General features: G+C 38.4%; 1 protein-coding gene and 1 non-coding gene across 3 annotated transcripts; both read right to left on the bottom strand.

Annotated features, from left to right (window-relative positions):
• Positions 1 to 9,482: 9,482 nt before the first annotated feature.
• On the bottom strand, positions 9,483 to 18,465 carry LOC137085037 (transmembrane 4 L6 family member 1). 2 transcript variants are annotated; one of them, XM_067451590.1, is made up of 6 exons: positions 16,000 to 18,464; positions 15,500 to 15,691; positions 13,999 to 14,067; positions 13,697 to 13,851; positions 12,278 to 12,470; positions 9,483 to 9,846 (listed from the first exon to the last, which is right to left on the bottom strand). In XM_067451590.1, the coding sequence occupies exons 2-6, from the start codon at positions 15,674 to 15,676 to the stop codon at positions 9,832 to 9,834; spliced, it is 609 nt and encodes a 202-aa protein (XP_067307691.1). In that variant the 5' UTR covers positions 15,677 to 15,691; positions 16,000 to 18,464; the 3' UTR covers positions 9,483 to 9,831. The 2 variants fall into 2 exon arrangements, with proteins under 2 accessions (XP_067307691.1, XP_067307690.1); XM_067451589.1 differs by having other exon boundaries at positions 15,500 to 18,465.
• On the bottom strand, positions 13,190 to 13,264 carry trnaa-agc (transfer RNA alanine (anticodon AGC)). Its single transcript has one exon. It is a non-coding gene; the product is annotated as a tRNA-Ala (tRNA).
• Positions 18,466 to 22,459: the final 3,994 nt, after the last annotated feature.

Below are 22,459 nucleotides of genomic sequence, written 5' to 3'. Positions count from 1 at the left end.
TATTAATACTACATTAATAAGGATGTTGATGATTTTTTTTTTTTTTTTATGTAAGTAATGTCTGCAACCAGAAGTTCAGGACGGAACCCCATCCCCAATCTAAGTGCCTTGCCAACATGGCTCAGGCATTTTATGTTTATGTGATACCAAATGATTTCTGTATTTAAGGCAATGACTGAGGGGGAAATGAGGATACAGGGAACCTATGAGTCATTAAAAAAGAATTACCAAATAGTTCTCAAGGAGTTACTTAGAACCTGGAACAGTATTCTAAAGTGAAAACAAACCCATTCATAATTATTGAAGAATTACCAAATAGTTCTCAAGGAGTTACTTAGAACCTGGAACAGTATTCTAAAGTGAAAACAAACCCATTCATAATTATTGAAGAATTACCAAATAGTTCTCAAGGAGTTACTTAGAACCTGGAACAGTATTCTAAAGTGAAAACATAAGGAACCCATTCATAATTAATGAAGAATTACCAAATAGTTAATAGTTAAATAATTAAGCCTAACTACCATTAGTACAGTACTAGGAAATTTGACCCTCTATTCTAAAGTGAAAGTTTTATTCTCATTAATTATGACACTTATTGAATGATATTTAAGTTTACTAACCAGAATAAGCCACTAATTAAGCCTAACTACCATTAATACAGTACTAATAAAGGCAATTTGACCCTCTATTCTAAAGATATGTTCTTATTGTTTAGCAGTTATGCACAGTAGTACATTTATCTAACAACATTAGTACTAAAGAAAAAGAAAGGGCCTCGATCTGATACTGTGCATCACTGTTAATTAGTAGTTACTTAATAGTTATTCCTTATGAAGCTGAATTAGTAGTTACTTAATAGTAGTTCTTAAGGAGGCATGACTGAATTGAATAGTTACTGATTAACTAATTGAAACTTAACACAATTAAAAAATGCTATTACATATTGATTAGTTAACACTCATTCCTTAGTAGTTAATATTAGTGACTTGAGTGTTAATGAATAATTATTCATTAGTACTGCAGTAACTCTTTATTAGTTATGCATTAAGTAAGAAACAGTATTCTAAAGTGTTACCGATAAGCTTGATGGCCTGTCATGTTATACATTTCATGTAGACTTGATTTGGGTGCGTACGGTGATCATTTACATATAGCCAACAACAAATTTCCCAGTAACAAAATTTTGCCAAGTAAAAATGTTGAGTAACTTTGGAAAACCACTAGGCCAGTAACTGGTTATCGCACATGATCAGACTTATCAAAATCTGCCATTCATGTGAGTAACATGAGTTATTCCAGCTCACACCAGTTCACAATCCTAATACCAACTAAACCCCATTTCTTGTTCTCTTACAAAAAAAGGACAAAAATTAAACCACATGTACCATCTTACATGAGTGACTTCGAGTTTTTAACTTCCTCTTTCTATTCCCCTGTGGTCGCTTCTGTAGCTCTAGTTCTAACAAAAGTTAAAATATTTTTAGGAAGTAATTTAAGGATTAAAATAAATGCACCTCATCCCACATAAATGACTTTTTAGTTCAGTTACTTGAAAGTCGTTTCCATGCAGCACAGAAAAAAAATAAAATAACTTGAAAACATAACTTGAAAACTCATTTCCTGTGTTTTTTTTTTTTTCCTTCTGGAAGACAGAATGTCCTATGGATTTGGAATGACGAGTGAGAGTGAATTACTTTTTTTGTGATATATTTCTTGAAGTGTCTCATGTCAACTGTAGCGTGACTCACTGATCAGATTGCTGGAGATTGTGAGAGACTGCAGGTTTATGCTTCCTGTGCTCATCTCTTTCAGAAACATAATCAACTCCGAGTCATTGTGTTGGAGGGGACACAGTTTCATCTGTAAATGTTTGCTTGTCTAAGCAGAGCAGGTTTGAAAGAGAGAGGAAAAGTGCAGTGCTGTGACAGAGGAGATGCCAGCAGAGAGAAACAATAAGAAGGAAAAGAGGAAGTAGATAAGACAAATAAGACAAACTAAATTTATGAATTACATCCTGAGAATCATAGCAGGGGTTACTCTAAACTCAACGTTATTTTAAGCCAGCACTTTCCGGAAGAGTGTAGCTCTATTCAGTGAACTCTATTCATTAGCAATGTAATAGTCACAAAACAAATACTTACATAGACATTACAGTACAGTACACAAATGTCTTAAGCAAATGTTACTCAAATCTTTTTACAAACAACAGAGTGCATTGTAGTCACAAACTCTGAGGACATCACACATTCTGTCATGTCCACACCATATAGTGTATTAGTACCTGCATGCATTTTTTTAGCAGTGATGGTTTCAGATATGTTTTTTCTCCCATATTTCTCCCATAGGTATTTAAAAAAAGGTATTGGCTAAAGCATTTTAAGCCATGGACCTAACCAGCCAGCTAAGAGGAGAATCAAAACATTAAAAGGTTTGATTTGAAGCAAAAAGAAAATCAGATAACAAAGACAAAGTCTTTAGTGATAGAAAGAACTAGGAAAGGTGGAGGAGGAGACTAAATCCGCCTCGCCTTCCCTCTATAACCTCTTGGGACCTGTCTCTGGTGCTGACCGCACTGCAGAGACCTCCCTTTGAGCCTTTGCACTCAGCAGAGTTAAAAATTCTGTCTCTGAAGACGATACTCCTGACTGCATTGGCCTCCATCAAGAGGGTAGGGGACCTGCAGGCATTTTCAGTCGACAAATCGTGCCTGGAATTCGGGCCGGGCAACTCTCACGTAATCCTGAGACCCCGGCCTGGATACGTGCCCAAGGTTCCCACCACTCCCCTCCGGGGACCAGGTGGTGAGCCTGCAAGCGCTGCTTTCGGAGGAGGAAGACCCAGCCCTGGCTTTTCTCTGTCCCATCCGTGCCCTTCGGACTTACGTGGACAGAACGCAAAGCTTTAGGACCTCAGAGCAGCTCTTCGTATGTTACGGAGGCCAGCAGAAGGGAAAGGCTGTCTCCAAGCAGAGGATGGCCCACTGGATAGTGGATGCCATCGTCTTGGCGTATGAATCCCAAGACGTGCCCTGCCCGCTCGGGATTAGAGCCCACTCCATCAGGGGTGTAGCCTCTTCCTGGGCGCTGGCTCGTTGCGCCTCACTGACAGATATTTGTAGAGCTGCGGTCGGGGTGACACCAAACACGTTCGCTAGATTCTATACATGGTAACTCCCTCTGGGCATGATGTGTCTTCCGCAGCGGCCCCCCGGGCATGCTTTCCCAGCATTATCCAATAGTCTGCTGAATGGGTCTTGCAGAACAGCAGCGTGACTCTGCCTGCATGAATTTCCCCGCCCGGTACAGACGGGGTCTGAGGGGCTCTACCAGCACACTGGAAGTGGTAGTAACTTTCTTGTTTTCCAAAGGGATCCCAATTCGTCGGTCAGTCTGAAGTACATCGAACGTGACCGACTGAAAGAGAACATCTCAGTTACGTATGGTAACCTTCATTCCCTGAAGGAGGGAACGGAGACGTACGTCTTGACGCCACAATTGCTGTACCATCACTGCAGGCCGAGTCACTAGTTCGGCTACTCAGTGAAAAACAATAGTGCTTTGCGATCGCTTCCGATTTATGCCCACGCTGCGGGGCAGGGTGCGATATGCGAAACACGCATGCCAATAGTCATTGGCCCGTTCTCTACATCTCGAAGCTGATAGGGGCTCCCAGAAGTGATCCCAATTCGTCGGTCAGTTTGACGTACGTCTCCATTCCCTCCTTCAGGGAACAAGGGTTACCATACGCAACCGAGACTTTTTTTCTTCTTTTTTTTTTACACAATTCTTACCCACAAACTTTAAAAAATAAAAATCACTAATCATAACAATCAGAGTTTATAACTACACAATACATATTAAAGAATGAGAGACCAATGGATATGTTTAAAGTTCTTTATGAACATTACTTTTGTACTTTTGTTAACCGTTCACATTTAAATCGGTACCGGTACCCAACGATACCATTTTTTGGTAGTTAAGAGATACATACATCAATAATTGTAAAGAAACTGTAAGTCTGTAACATTTATATAAGTATTATTGACATTATGCAAGAGCTGACCTGGTCTGCCATTGTCTGTGATGTTTGTTTACTGTAAAGAGTAAAATATCAGGACATTTTCATTTTAAACTGAACTAATCCTTTAACATCACTTAAACCCGTGCATACTGGTGGGTGATGCTAGGGGGCGATGGTGAGCTGCAGGCCATTCCACTTTCACATGAAGAAGTCACACTGCTAGTCTAAAGTTTGGCTACATCCAAGACCGCATACTTCCATACCATGTAGTAGAGAACTATGTATGAATTCACAGCACTCATAAAAGATTAGGCAAAAATAACTTGCACAGAGATTTTGAAGTGTGCATAAATGGACACTATACCATGAGGCCACAGGAGAAGATTTGTGAATGGCAGCAAAGCGACACAACTGATGCTGGTAGATCACATGATAACGACAACATGGTGAATGTAATACATCCTGATTACATTAATACTACACACTAGTGATCAGTGTTGAGGAAAGTTACTTCGAAAAGTATGCATTACAATATTGCATTACTCCTTTAATATATATATATATATATATATATATATATATATATATATATATATATATATATATATATATATATATATACATACATACAGTCTTGTTCAAAATAATAGCAGTACAATGTGACTAACCAGAATAATCAAGGTTTTTAGTATATTTTTTATTGCTACGTGGCAAACAAGTTACCAGTAGGTTCAGTAGATTGTCAGAAAACAAACAAGACCCAGCATTCATGATATGCACGCTCTTAAGGCTGTGCAATTGGGCAATTAGTTGAAAGGGGTGTGTTCAAAAAAATAGCAGTGTCTACCTTTGACTGTACAAACTCAAAACTATTTTGTACAAACATTTTTTTTTTCTTCTGGGATTTAGCAATCCTGTGAATCACTAAACTAATATTTAGTTGTATGACCACAGTTTTTTAAAACTGCTTGACATCTGTGTGGCATGGAGTCAACCAACTTGTGGCACCTCTCAGCTGTTATTCCACTCCATGATTCTTTAACAACATTCCACAATTCATTCACATTTCTTGGTTTTGCTTCAGAAACAGCATTTTTGATATCACCCCACAAGTTCTCAATTGGATTAAGGTCTGTGCCCGGTTGCATAAAAAACCAGTTTTTCCCTTAAGTATGATACTTAAGGCGTGATTTCCCCTTATCTAAGGGAATGATTTAAGGGTGTTGCATATAATCCCTTAAACGGTTCTCTTAGGTAAGGGAACCCGTTAAGTGTTTCACGACTGCAACCCAGGTTTTACCGTTATAAAATTCTATTGTTGCCATAGACACGCTACTGTACACATTAACCTATAGGAACTGTAAGACAATGAATAGGCCTACAATAGATATGGATAAAGAAAACAAAAAAAGAAAGCCAAATTGGACAGAGGAGGAGAAATGTATCCTTCTGGATGAATATGGGAAAAGGGCAATTTTAAAAAGCAAACTCAATCCCCAAATAACTGCGGCCAAAAAGAATAAACAGTGGGAGGAAATAACGGAGAAGATCAACGCACGTAATCTAGGTGTAAAGAGGAATGTATCGGAGGTAATAAATAAATATGAAAACGTCTCTGTGGTGGCAAAAAAAGACCTCCATAGGAGGGAATCCAACAAAACGGGTAAGAAAAAAAAACAAGTTCTTTTTTCTTCGCACCGAGTGCGTTTTGATACCATATCACAGAGTCAAAGAGCTAACGATAACAAAACTGCAGGTGGAGGACCGCCGCCTTCTGAACTGTCAGACTCAACGAAACTAGTCCAAGACATCATTGGGGCGGACTCACCTGTCCTAGCTGGCATCCCTGGCGGGTTAGAGAGTGAAGCTGAGATTCAACAAGAGGATAATTACACGGAGTGAGAACATTATTGTCTTAAATCAAATAAAAAATATCACTACTGAGGATAAACGATTTGAAGATCACGACAAAATAAAATATGCTTGGTAACGTTATTTGTTTCACATGTTAGACCTTCTCAGCAATCAAATCAGCTTCAACACCGGCAGAGCGCCAGCAGCACGCCAAACCATGCAGCGAAGTAAGGTTTTATTATTTATTTCGTTAACAATTATTTTAGTCTATTGTTAAATTTACTTAGAACAGCCTTGATTTTTTTTTTCATTATTTCTTCAAAAGACTTGTGAATTGCAGAAAGACGCAAATATCCTCTCCAGCCGCTACAAGAGAAGAAGTGCTAGAACTGCAAAGAGACGTCCTACAGCTTCAAAAGACAAAACTGCAATTAGAGATCAAAAATTAAAAAGGAGAAGGAAAATCAAGACCTTTACAACTTCATGCTTAATAACAAACTAATGCAGCTACAAAGTGAAGGAAAAATAACAATCACATCAATTTACGAATACATTTTTTTATGACAGGTCTGACAGGTTTTGTATTTATTTATGATTTATTTATTTATATTTATGACTATTGTCCATAGGCTACTAGCTAAACTAATTAAAGAATGCATTTACGATGGCATCTCTGACAACAAATCCAGCCCGTTGAAAATCTTGTTGATTTTCTTCATGAGCCTCTTCTGCTTCTGCTTCTTGAGCCTCTTCTTCGACATCATCTCCCTCTTCACAATACATCTTTGACATGTTAAAAAGAACAACGCTGGCGACAATAATTCTGCAGGCCCTTGGAGGCTTGACGCGCAGCTCGCTGTGGAGACAGTGAAATCTCAGTTTGAGCTGTCCGATCGTCCTCTCAATTATAGACCGTGTGTGTGTCAACGCATTGTTGTATCTTTCCTAGGATCAAACGATGACCATAAGTATCAACAAGTCAAAATAAATTTTAATACATTGAAAAATATGATCAATAAGTTGACAATAGCCTATATGTTTTCACTTAATTTTCAACTTTTTAAAGTTAATAAGCTATAGTCTAAATATAAAAAAAATCTCAAGTCAGTTAAACGTAATTTAAGTTGAAATGATTTGTAAATTTAAGTTGTCTGTAACATTATTAAATACATGCCTGTGCAGCGTTAAGGGGATATATGAAGGGCGTCATGAGCCATGGTCGGCAGGGGTAACCACTGTCCCCTAGCAGAAGACCACCGTGCATCCCAGCCTCAAAATCTCTTCCGATCTTGCTCTCTGTCAAAATCCTAGAGTCATGTGTACTCCCTGGCCATGATGCAACAACATTTCTAATTCTGCACAGATGGTCACACACTAGCTGCACATTAACAGAATGGTTATTTTTTCTGTTAACATACTGATCTTCATGCGTGCGGGGAGCCTGAATTCTGACATGTGTGCCATCGATTACACCACTTATTCGAGGAAACCCCGCTTTCCGAAAAAAAAGAGGTTTGAATGGCATCCAGTTCAACACGCGATGGAAATGTCACAGTTTGGCTTAAATGACGGCAGAGAGCCCCTGCAACCCGGTGAATAACTCTTCTAACTGACGATTTATGAACATGGAAAACATCTCCCACTACAGACTGGAAACTCCCAGTTGCAAAGAACCGAAGTGCTATAAGCAACTGTAACACAGAGGGTAGTGAGTGGTTGCGCTGGGTAACATGATCAAGATCGCCTTCCAGTTTGTTAGCGATCTCATATCCCGCGGCGATCAAATCTATATTCGCGAAGCAGTTTTTCATTGCTAAGATGGTCCAGAGGATTCTCTCTATCGCGAAAAATTCGCCTTGGCACATTTACATCTTCAACAGGATCAATAAACTCAGCCATTTTTTTCTCATCAATGTTTGTCAACTCTTAAGGTAAAGTTTTCCTAACCTTAAACTATACTTAGGAAAATGACAGTTATGGGGCTTTATGCAACGCTTAACGGTTTTTAAGGGATTACTTAAGTGAAAAATTTGAGGAAAATTCTAAGGGTTTATGACGTTTCAGTTTAAGAAACCCTTAAGTGACACTTAAGGGTTATTTTATGCAACACCCTTAAGTTTAAGGGAAACCTAAGGGCGATCTTAAAGGAAAATTTCACTTAAGGTGTTTTATGCAACCGGGCACAGGAGATTGGGCTGGCCACTCCATAACATTAATTTTGTTGGTTTGGAACCAAGACTTTGCCCGTTTACCAGTGTGTTTTGGGTCATTGTCTTGTTGAAACAACCGTTTCAAGGGCATGTCCTCTTCAGCATAGGGCAACATGACCTCTTCAAGTATTTTAACATATGCAAACTGATCCACAGACGTCTTCTAACTGTCACAGTACTTACAGGTAACTCCAGACTGTCTTTGATCATCCTGGAGGTGATCATTGGCTGAGCCTTTGCCATTCTGGTTATTCTTCTATCCATTTTGATGGTTGTCTTCCGTTTTCTTCCACGTCTCTCTGGTTTTGCTCTCCATTTTAAGGCATTGGAGATCATTTTAGCTGAACAGCCTATCATTTTTTGCACCTCTTTATAGGTTTTCCCCTCTCTAATCAACTTTTTAATCAAAGTACGCTGTTCTTCTGAACAATGTCTTGAACGACCCATTTTCCTCAGCTTTCAAATGCATGTTCAACAAGTGTTGGCTTCATCCTTAAATAGGGGCCACCTGATTCACACCTGTTTCTTCACAAAATTGATGACCTCAGTGATTGAATGCCACACTGCTATTTTTTTGAACACACCCCTTTCAACTAATTCAACTAATTGCCAAATTGCACAGCCTTAAGAGCGTGCATATCATGAATGCTGGGTCTCATTTGTTTTCTGACAATCTACTGAACCTACTGGTAACTTGTTTGCCACGTAGCAATAAAAAATATACGAAAAACCTTGATTATTCTGGTTAGTCACATTGTACTGCTATTATTTTGAACAAGACTGTATGTATGTATATATACACATATATATATATATATATATATATATATATATATATATATATATATATATATATATATATATATATATATATATATATATATATATATATATATATTTTTTTTTTTTTTTTTTTTTTTTTTTTTTTTTTTTTGGGGAGCTGGAAATCATTTGGCTCTGCACTGAGAACCACAGACATATTTTTAGAGGTGTAAGGATAGGCATGAAATATGTGGCCCTCTTGTGGCCGCTGCAGGTTAAAAGCCATTTCTCTAAAAGAAGCATTTTCTCTTTCCCACGCTGAGGTCATGATTCTGGCTGAGGTCATGATTCTGACGTGTCCAGTCTAATATTGTTGTGTCAGATGCCTGTGAAATAGGGTTTTTCTGTTTGTTTTTCTACGGTTTCACAATACTTCGGAATTATAAACAGAATCTACCATCATGCAATAAATTAAAGGCATTTTTATAAAATGCTTTTTTTCTTAAAGTTTGGATTTTTTTTTATTCAATTTTTTAAAATAAATTATGCATTTCTTTACACACTGAATTGGTCATACAATTACATACGAATCATGTAGAAATCAAGCAATAAATAGGACTTATATTAACACTCAGCATTTCAGTATTAACAAAACTATATAAACCCAGTATTTTATCACATACATATAAATTAAATTACCCACATTCTCACAGTGCATAAAAATTAAAGTGCGTTCTGAGAATGTCACAATATATTAATTACATATATATTTAAATAGCTTATTTATATGTCCAGCATCATGCTGAACCCGCTGAGCAACACATACTGTGTAGTAAAAGATTCAGGGATGTTAAAATTGACTTTCCTAATCCACTTCTCATTTCTATTTTTTTTCTCGGCTTTAAATAATTTCAGTAGTCATAGCTGACAGTTTAACCCCCAAAAATGTCATTCTCACATGCAGATGAAAACAATAATAGTCATTTCAAGCAGGAACAATCTAAAAAGAGAACAAAAGAGGTTAGTGCTTTTAAATGCTGTAGAACATTCAACACATCATAATAAATAATAAATTATTAAAACAATGATTTAAAATGTTAAACTTTTGGTCACACTTTAGATTAGGGTCCAATTCTCACTACTTACTATGACTTTTGCCTCAATAAACTCCTAATTACTTTTAATTAGTTTATTAAAGGGGTGGTTGCATGCGATTTTTAACTTTAGTTAGTGTGTGATGTTGCTGCTTAAACTTATCTGCAAAGTTACAGCGCTGAAAGTTCACTGCAAACAGAGATATTGTCTTTAAAAGTGATGTCAGTTTATTGCCTAAAAAAACAGCCGGTTTAGACTACAGCGAGCTTCTTTTCCGGGTTGGGGACATCATAAACCCTTGCCCCCGTGAACACGCAACAAAGTGGGTGAGGCCGCGTCACCGTCATTGCGGAAGAGAGAGCTGTTGCAGTAGACTGGAGTGTTGCAGACATGCCATCAAAACAGTTATTTTCACCCCAAGAGCACGACTTCTGTGTTCGGCCTTCCTCGGGACACTGGACTTCGGGAGCAATGGTTACAATTTGTGTTTAATTCAGTTCCTGTTGATTACAATGTGAATTTAGCCATCTGTGCTGCACATTTCACGGAAGACAGCTTCTAGAATCTTCACGAGTTCAAGACTGGATTTGCTAAAAGATGAAGCAGTTCGCAAATTAAAGGCAGAAGCTTCTCTTTATGGGCCTAAACCTGTAAGTACATGTCTTTTAAATGTGTGTTTCTGTGTGTGTTTTGGTGGCATCAAGACCAGCGTGGTTTGGCTACGCTAGGCAGCTAACTAAATTGTTTCATACTGCTTCAACAAACGGCTACAAACACCAACAAACTTATATTTAATTACACCCGCAAATATTGTTTATTTATTTATTTTTGACGTTTCTGTTATTAGTGTACAACGTTATTGTGTTTGACCACATGCTATTTCAGCTACAGTCATGCAAAACACGTTTGTGTTTCGTTTGGCCAGTGCAGTAGACTAGTAGAGGCATGGTTAGGTTTTGTAACGGGCCCTGCAAAACCTATTTGGTTATATTCATTCTACAATAACAAAAATGGGTATGGCAATATTAATGCCATTATTTACACCTCAGATGTGACTTCTTCCCGTAATGGTGAGGGGCGTGGCGTTTCCGGCAACCTGTGCTTGGCTCTTCAGCCAATAAAAATACAGAAACTACATTTGGTCATCTAACCAATCTAAGACCATTGCGTGTTTCGGAGGGATGGGATTCATAAAAGCAGGAAGCAAACGAGCCGTTCAAAGGACAGTGGAGACAGCGGTGTGGAATAAAGGGCAATTATAAGAAAAATACGGTGTTTAAAAAAAAAGAAAAATTAAGACGTTATAATGCGCCCCATAAAGACAACCAAACCTATAAAAACACCCCGGAACCACCCCTTTAAATCTCATAAATGCTTTAATAGTTAGTAGGGCAGCTGTTAAGTTTTGGTAGCATTAAGGGATGTAGAATATGGTCATGCAGAATAAGGCATTAATATGTGCTTTATAATTACTAATAAATAGCTAATATCCTATGCAGGTGTAAAAGCAACTAGTAAAAGTAACACTCATTTTCCATCTCCCCTAGATTTAAACAGCTAATATGCAAGCAACTTAGCCTAGAAATCTAGACGCACCCTAGCGGCAGCAAACTTAATCTGCCCGCGAGTGTCGTCTAGGAATTCTCAATACCCTTCTGAGCTGTATTCCTCTCACTCTTGCCGGGCCAATCACATCGTGTATAGAGTCGGTGGGCGGGGCCATAATGACGACGGCCGAGTTGCGTTTGCGTGCTTCTAGTAAACACAGAAACTGGCGAACGGCGGCGGTCTTTCGAATCAACTTTGACTGCGACTCTGGAAGACTTGGAGTTAAGCTTTTCTCTGAGAAAAGAACGGCACTGAAGTCATTCTTAAAAAGGGAAGATGTGTTCAGAGTTTAGCCGACCGGATACGGTGAATGTTTAATCTATCAACAAGCTCTGTTTCACCTTCGCTGCTCTGGTTGGTTGTAGCGCTATCCTATCGCGTGCAGAGGGAGTTTGAAAGACAGCCGTTTATATCCCGCCCCTCGGATTGAGCTGTCAATGGTGAGTTTCCAGACCAAACATCTTGATGTGGGTCTGGCTTGTCAGGCTACAAGCAACTAGTTAAAAGAGAGAATCGGACCCTAAACTAAAGTCTTATCAAAAATGTGTCATTATTACAAACTGCACTTAAAAGTGTACTTTAATGTGTTAAAAGTCAGTTAACAGTCATGAACGTGTATACTCTTTAAGTACACTTAAGTGGCCTTTTATTTAATAAATATAATATTCAGCTTTTTTTTTCTTTTCTTTTTTGAAAATGTGAAGTACACTACTTGTAATAATTTGTACCTTATTCTTGCAGAAGCTCGGTCCAAACATGAACTCCAGTATTGCGGTGAGGAGATGCAGAACGCAGAAGATGAGCTCAAGGCCACTTGCTGCCATGAGGACAGAGAAGAGAGCAATATTCCAGATCACGACACCTCGCGGTTCCACACAGGCCGACGCCCACCGCTCCGGATCATACAGATAAAGCTTCTCTCTGCATTAACAGACACAAAGAAACATGCTCATCATTTATTTACATGAAACATCATGCTTGAGTGCACTGTATGGTCATATTGTAACAGTTTACGTTATGAACATCATCTTCAAAACGTAATGTTTGTGTGCCGCTGCGCATCCCTGTGTGTGTAATAATAAGCATTGTGGATCTGCCTGTAGGTGCATATTCTTAACGTGCCCTTTAAATAACACAAAAAAGACTGTGCTGTTGACTTTATAGCAGGATTTTTGTTGGTCAGTGTTGCAGTCGTTTTTAGTTCCTCAAAATAGCAACGTGCCAACAATGCATCTGAATACACCTGGTTTTCAGACCATGGGTGAACAGATTGCATTTGCAATTTAAACAGCGTGAAAATGATAACTGCGTCGGGCTGAAACTAGCAAAAAAACACTTGCGTCGCGCCTGCAGCTATTTTGGCTGGGTGCATGATAAGATTAAAACAATATCAGATTTGTCTCATTTTAAATAAATAAACAAAAAAACTGAGAAAAAAATAACTTAAGAAATAAATGTATGCTTGCTTTGGTTAAATACATGTTCAGTGATATCTTCCAAAGATTTATGAATTTTGGCAGAATTATTTCTTTATATAGTAGTTATGGCAATATATTTACATTTATGCATTTGGCAGACGCTTTTATCCAAAGCGACTTACATTGCATTCAAGGTACACATTTTACATTATTGTCAGTTCTTGCTTTCCCTGGGAATTGAACCCATGACCTTGGCGTTGCTAGCGCCACGCTCTACTGGTTGAGCTACAGGAAAGCCTGAAATATTTACCCCTGCATTAGGGTTGTGCCACGCTTACCCCGACTATGGTGTATATATAAAATTCTTGAGGTTATATTGTGCAAAGAGCGACACAAAAAGTCTTATATTCAATATAATCATAATTGTGTGTGCAAAAAAAATTAAAGGTGTCGCTGTTATACTGCCTCTTTCATTTCAAGCTAGAAATGGCACTGTAAAAAATTATATGTTCAAAACATATGTTTTGTAAAACAAACTTAACACAGCTTTTTTTGTTATGTAATACTTTAATGTTTAATTGGTGAGCTTACAAAAGTCTGTTGACCACATCAGGTTTGTTTCACTTCTAATTTGTTTCTCAGTGAAACAAAACAAAACCAATGTTTGTATGATTTTGACTACTGAACAAATAACAGTGAACAAATATTACAATCTCAGGCCTTACTCACCCACTTTTGACTTGTTTTAATGGCCGTTCCCACTCTAGGCCTTCAGTGCCATTGTGTAAACAGAGGGGTCCCAGTGCCAGCCCCGTCGCACTGACCACAAAACACAACCCAGCTGCCACAATAGCCAAACATGTGTACCCCAACTTACGCAAAACCTGGACACATGACAAGAAATTCGCAAAGAAATTCCCCAAAAAACATGTTCATTAGGATATTTGTTCAAAGCGTCATTATGTAAATCAATTATTCTGATCATGTTTGAAATGAAAATACAAAAAAAACACAAAATACTATTATCTTACCTCAGCAGTAAAATAACAGCATCCTTTCTTTTCGTAGTGTGTTGTAAAGCCTCGAGCAGCCACAAGCACCTGACAAAACACACAAGTCATCAGAAAAATCCTGTTTGACGTAAAATACAATTGCGTCATGTGACAGTGAAGCCCTACTGCTGATTCAGCATGATGATCTGAACCAGTTAGAGACAAAAAGGACAACATCTGAGGATACTGAAACCAGAACAATAATAAAACCTCACTGAGGAACAACTGTATACACCAGTCCGGCATGTGAAGTGAATAACACTGATTATCTCTTCATCATGGCAACTGTTAGTTAACTTATTCTCAAAGTTAATGTGTTAGAATCAGAAAAAATGGGCAAGCGTAAGGATTTGAGCGAGTTTGACAAGGGCCAAATGACTGGGTCAGAGCATCTCCAAAACTGCAGCTCTTGTGGTGTGTTCCCGGTCTGCAGTGGTCAGTGTCTATCAAAAGTGCTCCAAGAAGGAACAGTAGAAAACCCGGGACAGGGTCATGGGCGGCCAATGCTCAATGATGCACGTGGGGATTGAAGGCTGGCCCGTGAGGTCCGATCAAACAGACGAGCTACTGTAACTCAAACTGCTCAAGAAGTTAATGCTGGTTCTGGTAGAAAGGTGTCAGAATACACAGTGCATCTCAATTTGTTGTGTATGGGGCTGCATAACCGCAGACCAGTCAGGGTGCCCATGCTGACCCCTGTCCAAGCGAACTGGACCACAGAGCAATTGAAGAAGGTGGCCTTGTCTGATTGGCATCACATGGATGGCTGGGTGCGGGAACACATGGCACCAGGATGCACTTCTATAGGAAGAAGGCAAGTCGGCCAAGGCAGTGTGATGCTTTGGGCAATGTTCTGCTGGGAAACCTTGGGTCCTGCCATCCATGTGGATGTTACTTTGACATGTACCACCTACCTAAGCATTGTTGCAGATCATGTACACACTTTCAGGGAAACAGTATTCCCTGGTGGCTGTGGCCTCTTTCAGCAGGATAATGGTCCTACCGCAAAGCAAAAATGGTTCAGGAATGGTTTGAGGAGCACAACAATGAGTTTGATATGTTGACTTGGCCTCCAAAATCCTCAGATCTCAATCCAATTGAGCATCAGTGGGATGAGCTGAACAGACAAATCCGATCCACAGAGGCCCCACCTCGCAACTTAAAGGACTTAAAGGATCTGCTGCTAACATCCTGGTACCAGATAACACAGCCTTGATGGGTCAGGGCTTTTTTGGCAGAAAAATGGGGACCAACACAATATTAGGAAGTCGTGTGTATATTGTATATGTGCAGTAATTGATTGATTATTGATTAATTAAACTGTACATTACAATAATATTCATTTTTTTTCTCTTTTTACTTCTCTATAGTCATTGTTAACATTAAAATAAATGCCTTTATCATGCTATTAAACAGTATCAGATCTCGTACAACCAATAAAGAACTAGAAAAGCTTCACAGCAAGTGTAATAAAACTCACCAGAAAGCCTGATGCCCATATACCGGAGCCCCACATTGCCTCTCTGGTCACATGACGCTCTGTCAGGTACTGATACTTCATGTCTGGAAACAACAGCAGCACATTTGCCACCATGCAGACGATGGCTATAGGGATCAGAGCCATTCCCACACACCTGGAGCAGTGACCGACACACATCTCAGCACAGAGAACCTGCATGTACACATCAGACATTAGTTTATTTTGTCACTCCTGAATCCACTTTATCCAGATCAGTGTTCTGTGACTATATGTATTCAGCGTCATATGCAACCAATTGGTATCTGCAAGCAAAAATGATGCTATAGTTTTTTCTCAGAACTAGTTTTGCAATGATTCTCAACTGGAGAAATTTAGTGGATGTAGTCAGTTCTCCTCAAGTTCACACACGTTTAGCAGAGTAACCTGTGTTTGTGTGCTCAAGCATCAACATATTGTACTTTCTGGACTCAATATGTTTTGAAATAATGAAAAAAGCCTACCTGTTGAAAGACTGTAGATAGAATATAGTGTCGGGATGACAATCTATCTTTTGTGCTAAATGCTCAGAAGAGTCTCCAGCCGTGATTGAGCATTCGAGTCTTCCAGGATGAGGAACCTGGACTGCTTAAATACAGCAAAGTGTTTCCTACCCACGTTTCTGTGACACACACAGACACCGCCAGCTGAGGATGTTGAAACTAAAATGAACAGCACTGCCGTTTGTGTTTACAAGCACTTCACAATAAGGTCTCATTTGTTAACATTAGTTAATGCATTAGTTAACATGAAGTTATATAAGCAATACAGCACTTATTTACCTTTGTGAATGTTAATTAAAAATGTTCTTGTTACAGTTCATAGAACATTAACTAATGTTAACTTTTGATTTGATTTGTATATGTAGAGATTAACTGAGGTGAATAAATGCGTTAGAAGTATTGTTCGTTGTTAGTTTATGGTAACTTATGTAAGGAACTAATGTTAACAAATTAAACCTTATACTATCCAATGACAGCCAAACACTGATTTGTTTATGGAAATAAGTAGCATATGACCATGAACACTGCAGATGTGAAATTAATCAGAACAACAAATCAAGAAGTGGCCAATTGCATAAATCGCTTAGACTGTACTTAAAAGTTAGTCATCTAATTCCCCCCCCACCCTTTAAAGTCAGTTACATAAAAAAGCTTGAATGGTTCTTATCTCCATTCTGCCACCTGATGGAGTTTGGGTTCTCTGCCATTGTCGCCTCTGGCTTGCTTAGTTAGAGACACTTAATATTTAACAATATTACTGATTTAACTGCACAGAGATGCAGTCGGGAGATGGGAGAAAGTTGTAGCAAGTCAACCATCACTGCAGCCCTCCACCAGTCGGGACTTCATATCAGAGTGGCCCGACAGAAGCCTCTCCTCAGTGTGACACACATGAAAAGTTTGCTAAAAAGCACCCTAAGGACTCCAAAATGGTGAGAAAAAAGATTCTCTGGTCTGATGAGACCACGATAGAACTTTTTGGCTTTAATTCTAAGCGGTGTGTGGATAAAAATATCACCTGTCCAATACAGTCCCAACAGTGAAGCATGGTGGCGGCAGCATCATGCTGTGGGGGTGTTTTTCAGCTGCAGGGACAGGAAGACTGGTTGCAATTGAGGGAAAGATGAATGCGGCCAAGTACAGGGATATCCTGGACGAAAACCTTGACTGGGCCGAAGGTTCACCTTCCAACAAGACAATGACCCTAAGCACACAGCTAAAATAACAAAGAAATGGCTTCACAACAACTCTGTGACTGTTCTTGAATGGCCCAGCCTGACTTAAACCCAATTGAGCATCTCTGGAGAGACCTGAAAATGGCTGTCCACCAACGTTTGCCAACAAACCTGACAGAACTGGAGAGGATCTGGAGGAGGAATGGTAGAGGATCCCCAAACCCAGGAGTGAAAAACGGTTGCATCTTTCCCCAGAAGACTCATGGCTGTATTAGATCAAAAGGTGCTTCTGCTAAATACTGAGCAAAGGGTCTGAATACTTAGGACCATGTGATATTTCAGTTTTTCTTTTTTAATAAATCTGCAAAAATTTCAACAATTCTGTGTTTTTCTGTCAATATGGGGTGATGTGTGGTACATTACTGAGAAAAAAAATGAACTTACATGATTTTAACAAATGGCTGCAATTTAACAAAGAGTGAACAATGTAAGAGGGTCTGAATACTTTCCGTACCCACTGTACATGCTATAATAATTTTTCAATAGTATGTAAGATGTAAGCAACATGTGTGGTTGTATGATTTTAGTGTGAAAAATCACTTACTATGTTATGTTAAATTTTAAAACATGTGTAACTCCATAAACACTGAAACCCTAAAACTACAGCAACATTGATGATTTAACCAGCTTTACAGCTCAAATAATACAGAAGTTTTAACAGAAAAAATAACTTAAATTAGATTTTAGAGGCATCTAGTGGTGAGGTTGTGAATTGCAACTGCCCACCCCTTCCTTTCGGAGCACATAGAGAAGCTACGGTGGCTGACACAGGACAAAAATGTCATCATCTGAGAAGGCAGAGAGTAGCGAGCGCTCTGTAGAGCAGTTTGTCCTTTTAGGGCTATAAACATGGTGGCGCAAAATGGCGACTTCACCGAAACGAGACCTGTGGTGTATGGAGATAGAAATGGCTCATTGTAAGGTAATAAAAACATAGCGGTTTGTTGTGTAAGGTCTTTATATACCTTTCCAGTTTGCATACTGTCACATTGGAACCAGGATATAACAATTTATACATTTGTAATCCCACATATACCACTGAAAACATAGTTATCAATATTATAATGCATTTGTATATATGTCTATTAAAATGCATCTGTCGAAAGATCCTCATAATATTACACACTGCATCTTCAAGTGCTTTTATAAAGTTCTAAGCATCAGATTTCTGTTTTAAAATCCTCCAAAAATGACAGCAGTTCTGTTGTTACTGCCTCACTAGCCCGTTTTTCATTACAGATTTGGGCAAAACGTTTGCGATATTTTCTAAATGTCGCTAAAAAACTATTGCAAAGTGATGGCATTTCCATTAACCAATATTATGTGACTAAAACAAAATATTTTGTGATATATGGGACTTTTTGCGAAAAATTCTGCGTTTCCATTGTGGATATTTTCTATTTGCAATTTGACGGGTAATAAAGCGCAGCTCTAACCTTGATTTTTTCGCATTTGTGGCCATTTGTTCTAAAGAAAAACCACCTCATGCAAGCATAAACACTTTTTAACGCTATATTTGAGTTTTTCAGAAAACGACGTGTCCATTGGCCGTTTTTGCAATTTGTAAGTTCAATTTGCGTCATTTGAAAGGTGATCTGATATCTGAGCCACTATGTACATCTGTGGTTGCGTGCGAAACGAACTGTATGACCCAACTATGATGCAGTTGGATTGCATGTAAAGAACCAAGTCAAATGACCAGACCTCCATCAGTCAGCGAGCTCACGAGACAGTTCATGAATCTGCTGTGAGGGGAGTTTTGCACCTGTCAAACCATCAACTAGAATTACTAGAAGTTTAATCATTTTATTTGAAAACGTTACTACTCAATTTGAAAGCCAAGTCAAATCCTACCAACTTAAAGGAACCATAAGGGAACATGTTCCCCTTTCAATATTCACTCATCAAATATTTGGTTGTTAAATGGCCAATTCTTCAATTCGGCATGAGATCAAAAGGAACCTGATTTACTGATTCTCAATGTGAATAATTGATATCTTTCGTATCAGTTTGGGGTCATTTTTTAAAGAAGTTTCTAAAGCTCACCAAGGCTGCGTTCAATTTGCTAACTTCACCTTTAACAAGCAATTATCATTGCGCACCTTAAATATAATCCATGAGTGCGTGCGTTTAACTCTTTTCTATAAAGTCCTGGGGGAATTGTTGTCACAGAACCAAGTGAGGAATATTACTCATGTTGTATAAAGACTCACGAGACTCAATTGGGAAGTGCTGCAACCAACTTCAGCCTAAAAATATGGGAAATAGGCCAACTAAAAGAAGACCATAACAGGCTATAAGTAAAGCCAACAGGAAGGAACTGTCTTTGAGTTGTTTTATACCTTATATAGTGGAATGTGATGAGGCAAGACTAGAGCTAACTTTGACAGTCTGGTTCACTGATCATCTGACAGACTGTCAGATGATCCGACGACAATACTTCTCAAAACGCAGTGCTTTTGAAATCCTTATGTAGAAAAAAAGGACAATGCAGTCATGACAATGCAGATCAGCAGTTATGCTGAAGCTTTCCTCTTTAGGACAGTTGTGAGTCACGTTAGCATTCTTTAAATGTAAGATTAGGGGTAAATATGAATGAATACATAAATTAATGTATACATTTAATTAATTGATAATACATTTACATTTACATGATAATAATACATTTAGATCTGAAAAAAAAAAGTTTAATTTAGGTGTGTAGTTGAATTATATACAATTTTGGTAACATTAGTTATCATGAACTAAGAATGAATAGCCCTTCTACAGCATTTAATAATCTTACTGGTAACACTTTACAATAAGGTCGTTCTTTAATATTAGTTAATGTGTTAACTAACATGAAATAACTAGTCTATAAGCAGTACATTTGTTTCTGTATTTGTTAGTCTCGGTTATCATTAGTTAATAAAATACCGCTGTTTATGTTCGTGTTAGTTCACAGTGCATATAACAAGATTTCAAAATAGAGGGAAGACCCTTTTAGGGGTTGGGGCGTGTTTGTTTTGGTGAATTTAAATTACAACAACGGTTACCAGAAGGCACTAACAAAGATTAATACATACTGTAACAAATGTACTGTTAGTTAATACATTAACAAATGAAACCTTGTTGTAAAGTGCACGCTATCAAAATGTCCATGCATTTCGATTAGTTTGAACAAACAAATGAACTATGCACGTTAGTCATATCTAAATGAAACAAGCTAGATTTCTGTAATAGTACTGGATATGTTTTAAATACAATTATCATGTTTATATATTTATCAATCAGTCCAGTTTGTTTCAATCTCATACATTTCAACTAATTAAATATCGTTTCACAGCTGATCATATTTAAACTGTGATTGATAATGATTTATATATTTTTAATATAGAGATTCATAAGGATGCTTGTTCACGCCACAGACTAAAAAAATGAAAGGTTATTGCAACAAATGTGTTTCCAGCTGCATTCAAGCCTTACATCAACAAGTGCAATGCAAAGCGTGGGATGCAGTGGTGTAAAGCACGCCGCCACTGGACTCTAGAGCAGTGGAGACGTGTTCTCTGGAGTGACCAATCACGCTTCTCTGTCTGGCAATCCGATGGATGAGTCTGGGTTTGGCTGTTACCAGGAGAACGGTACTTGCCTGATTGCATTGTGCCAAGTGTAAAGTTTGGTGGATGGTGGATTATGATGTGGGGTTGTTTTTCAGGGGTTGGGGTTGGGCCCTTAGTTCCAGTGAAAAGAACTCTTAAGCTGGGCATACACTGTGCGATTTCTATGCGTTTTCAGCAAGGTTACCTACTCACACTGTACGAGTAGATCGCATGCGATGTAAAGCCAAAGCTCGCGATTGATGTGCTCTCACTGTGCGGTCCGACCGTCGAGCGCGTCTTGACTGCTCACACTGTACGGGTGAAAAATGCGCAATAAAACCCCCGTGGCGACGATAGACCATGGTGTATTATAGAGAGGTAAATGCATCAGCTATTGATATCAAGAGGATTTAGAATTTATGTATAAAATTATTATTATTAAGAGTAGGCCTACTTTTATTATTAAATTGATATTACATTAATTTCCCCCTCCCCCCAACAATAATGCATAATCGACACACTGCGTAATAAAATAATAGATAGATTACTCCTCACTATTTAAAAACATTTAGCCCGATTAAACAAGGAATTATAGGTCTATGATTATAATGTCAGAACACTGCAATAATAATGTCTGTCTCAATGAAAAGTAAGAGCAGATTTATCTAAAAACAACTTGTTTAACACAAAATGGGCCTACTTCTCTTCTATTTTTTTTCTCACAATATGGACCAAAATAGAAATATTAAGAAAATAAATAAGAAAAGGCAATAGGCTACGTTATCAGTATGTTGAATTACATTTATCTCTCGTTGTCTGAGAATATGCACTGAAAGCTTGTCAGATTTTGCTTTCACTTTCTGTAGTGAATAATTGACTGGGTTTAAGACTGCGTTTAACCTGCGCGTTGCGTGATATCCACTGACTCGCGTTCATGAACAAAAAGAAAACATTGCAACATGACATTGTGTCAAGATGGACAACGGTTCCCACTTTCCGTCATAATAAGATTAAGTAGGCCTAGGCTAAATATTAATTAATATTAAAAAAATAAAAATAAAATGTGAAAGTAAAACAAGTAGGCTAAATTAATGATCAACTAGCTAAATGAATAAGATGCACTGGATATATACAACACAAACTGGAGGCACAACAGTTTACTTAATTTCTGTTATTTGATACCTGCCTACATAATTAAAGATCTCCCTCTTTTCGTTTTCTTTCTTAATGCTTTTAAAAATTAAATGGTTGAACTTCTGCTTTCGCGCAGGCGCAGTGAGGGGAAATAGGGCAATCAGTTCGTGGCTTTGCTTCAACTGTGCGATAACCTCACGAGGGGCGAGCAGAATTTCTGACATGCCAGAAATTCATCCGACCATCCGATTCCTGATCGTGAGAGGTTTTTCGCCTCTCGTTTCCCCCTGTACACGGCACAAACACCTCGCGACAAACGACGCACGATAAACCTGAAAATCGGCCCGACCCAAAAAAGAGTCGCACGAGTCAGAATTCGGCTTGAAATCGGACGAAAATCGCACAGTGTATGCCCGGCTTTAATGCTTCAGCAAACCAAGACATTTTGGACAATTTCATGTGTTTTGAATA

This window comes from Pseudorasbora parva, chromosome 8 (genome assembly GCF_024679245.1).
Source record: "Pseudorasbora parva isolate DD20220531a chromosome 8, ASM2467924v1, whole genome shotgun sequence".
NCBI classification, from domain to species: domain Eukaryota; kingdom Metazoa; phylum Chordata; class Actinopteri; order Cypriniformes; family Gobionidae; genus Pseudorasbora; species Pseudorasbora parva.
The sequence above is the reverse complement of the archived record's forward strand: the minus strand, read 5'-3'. Positions and strand labels throughout refer to the sequence as shown.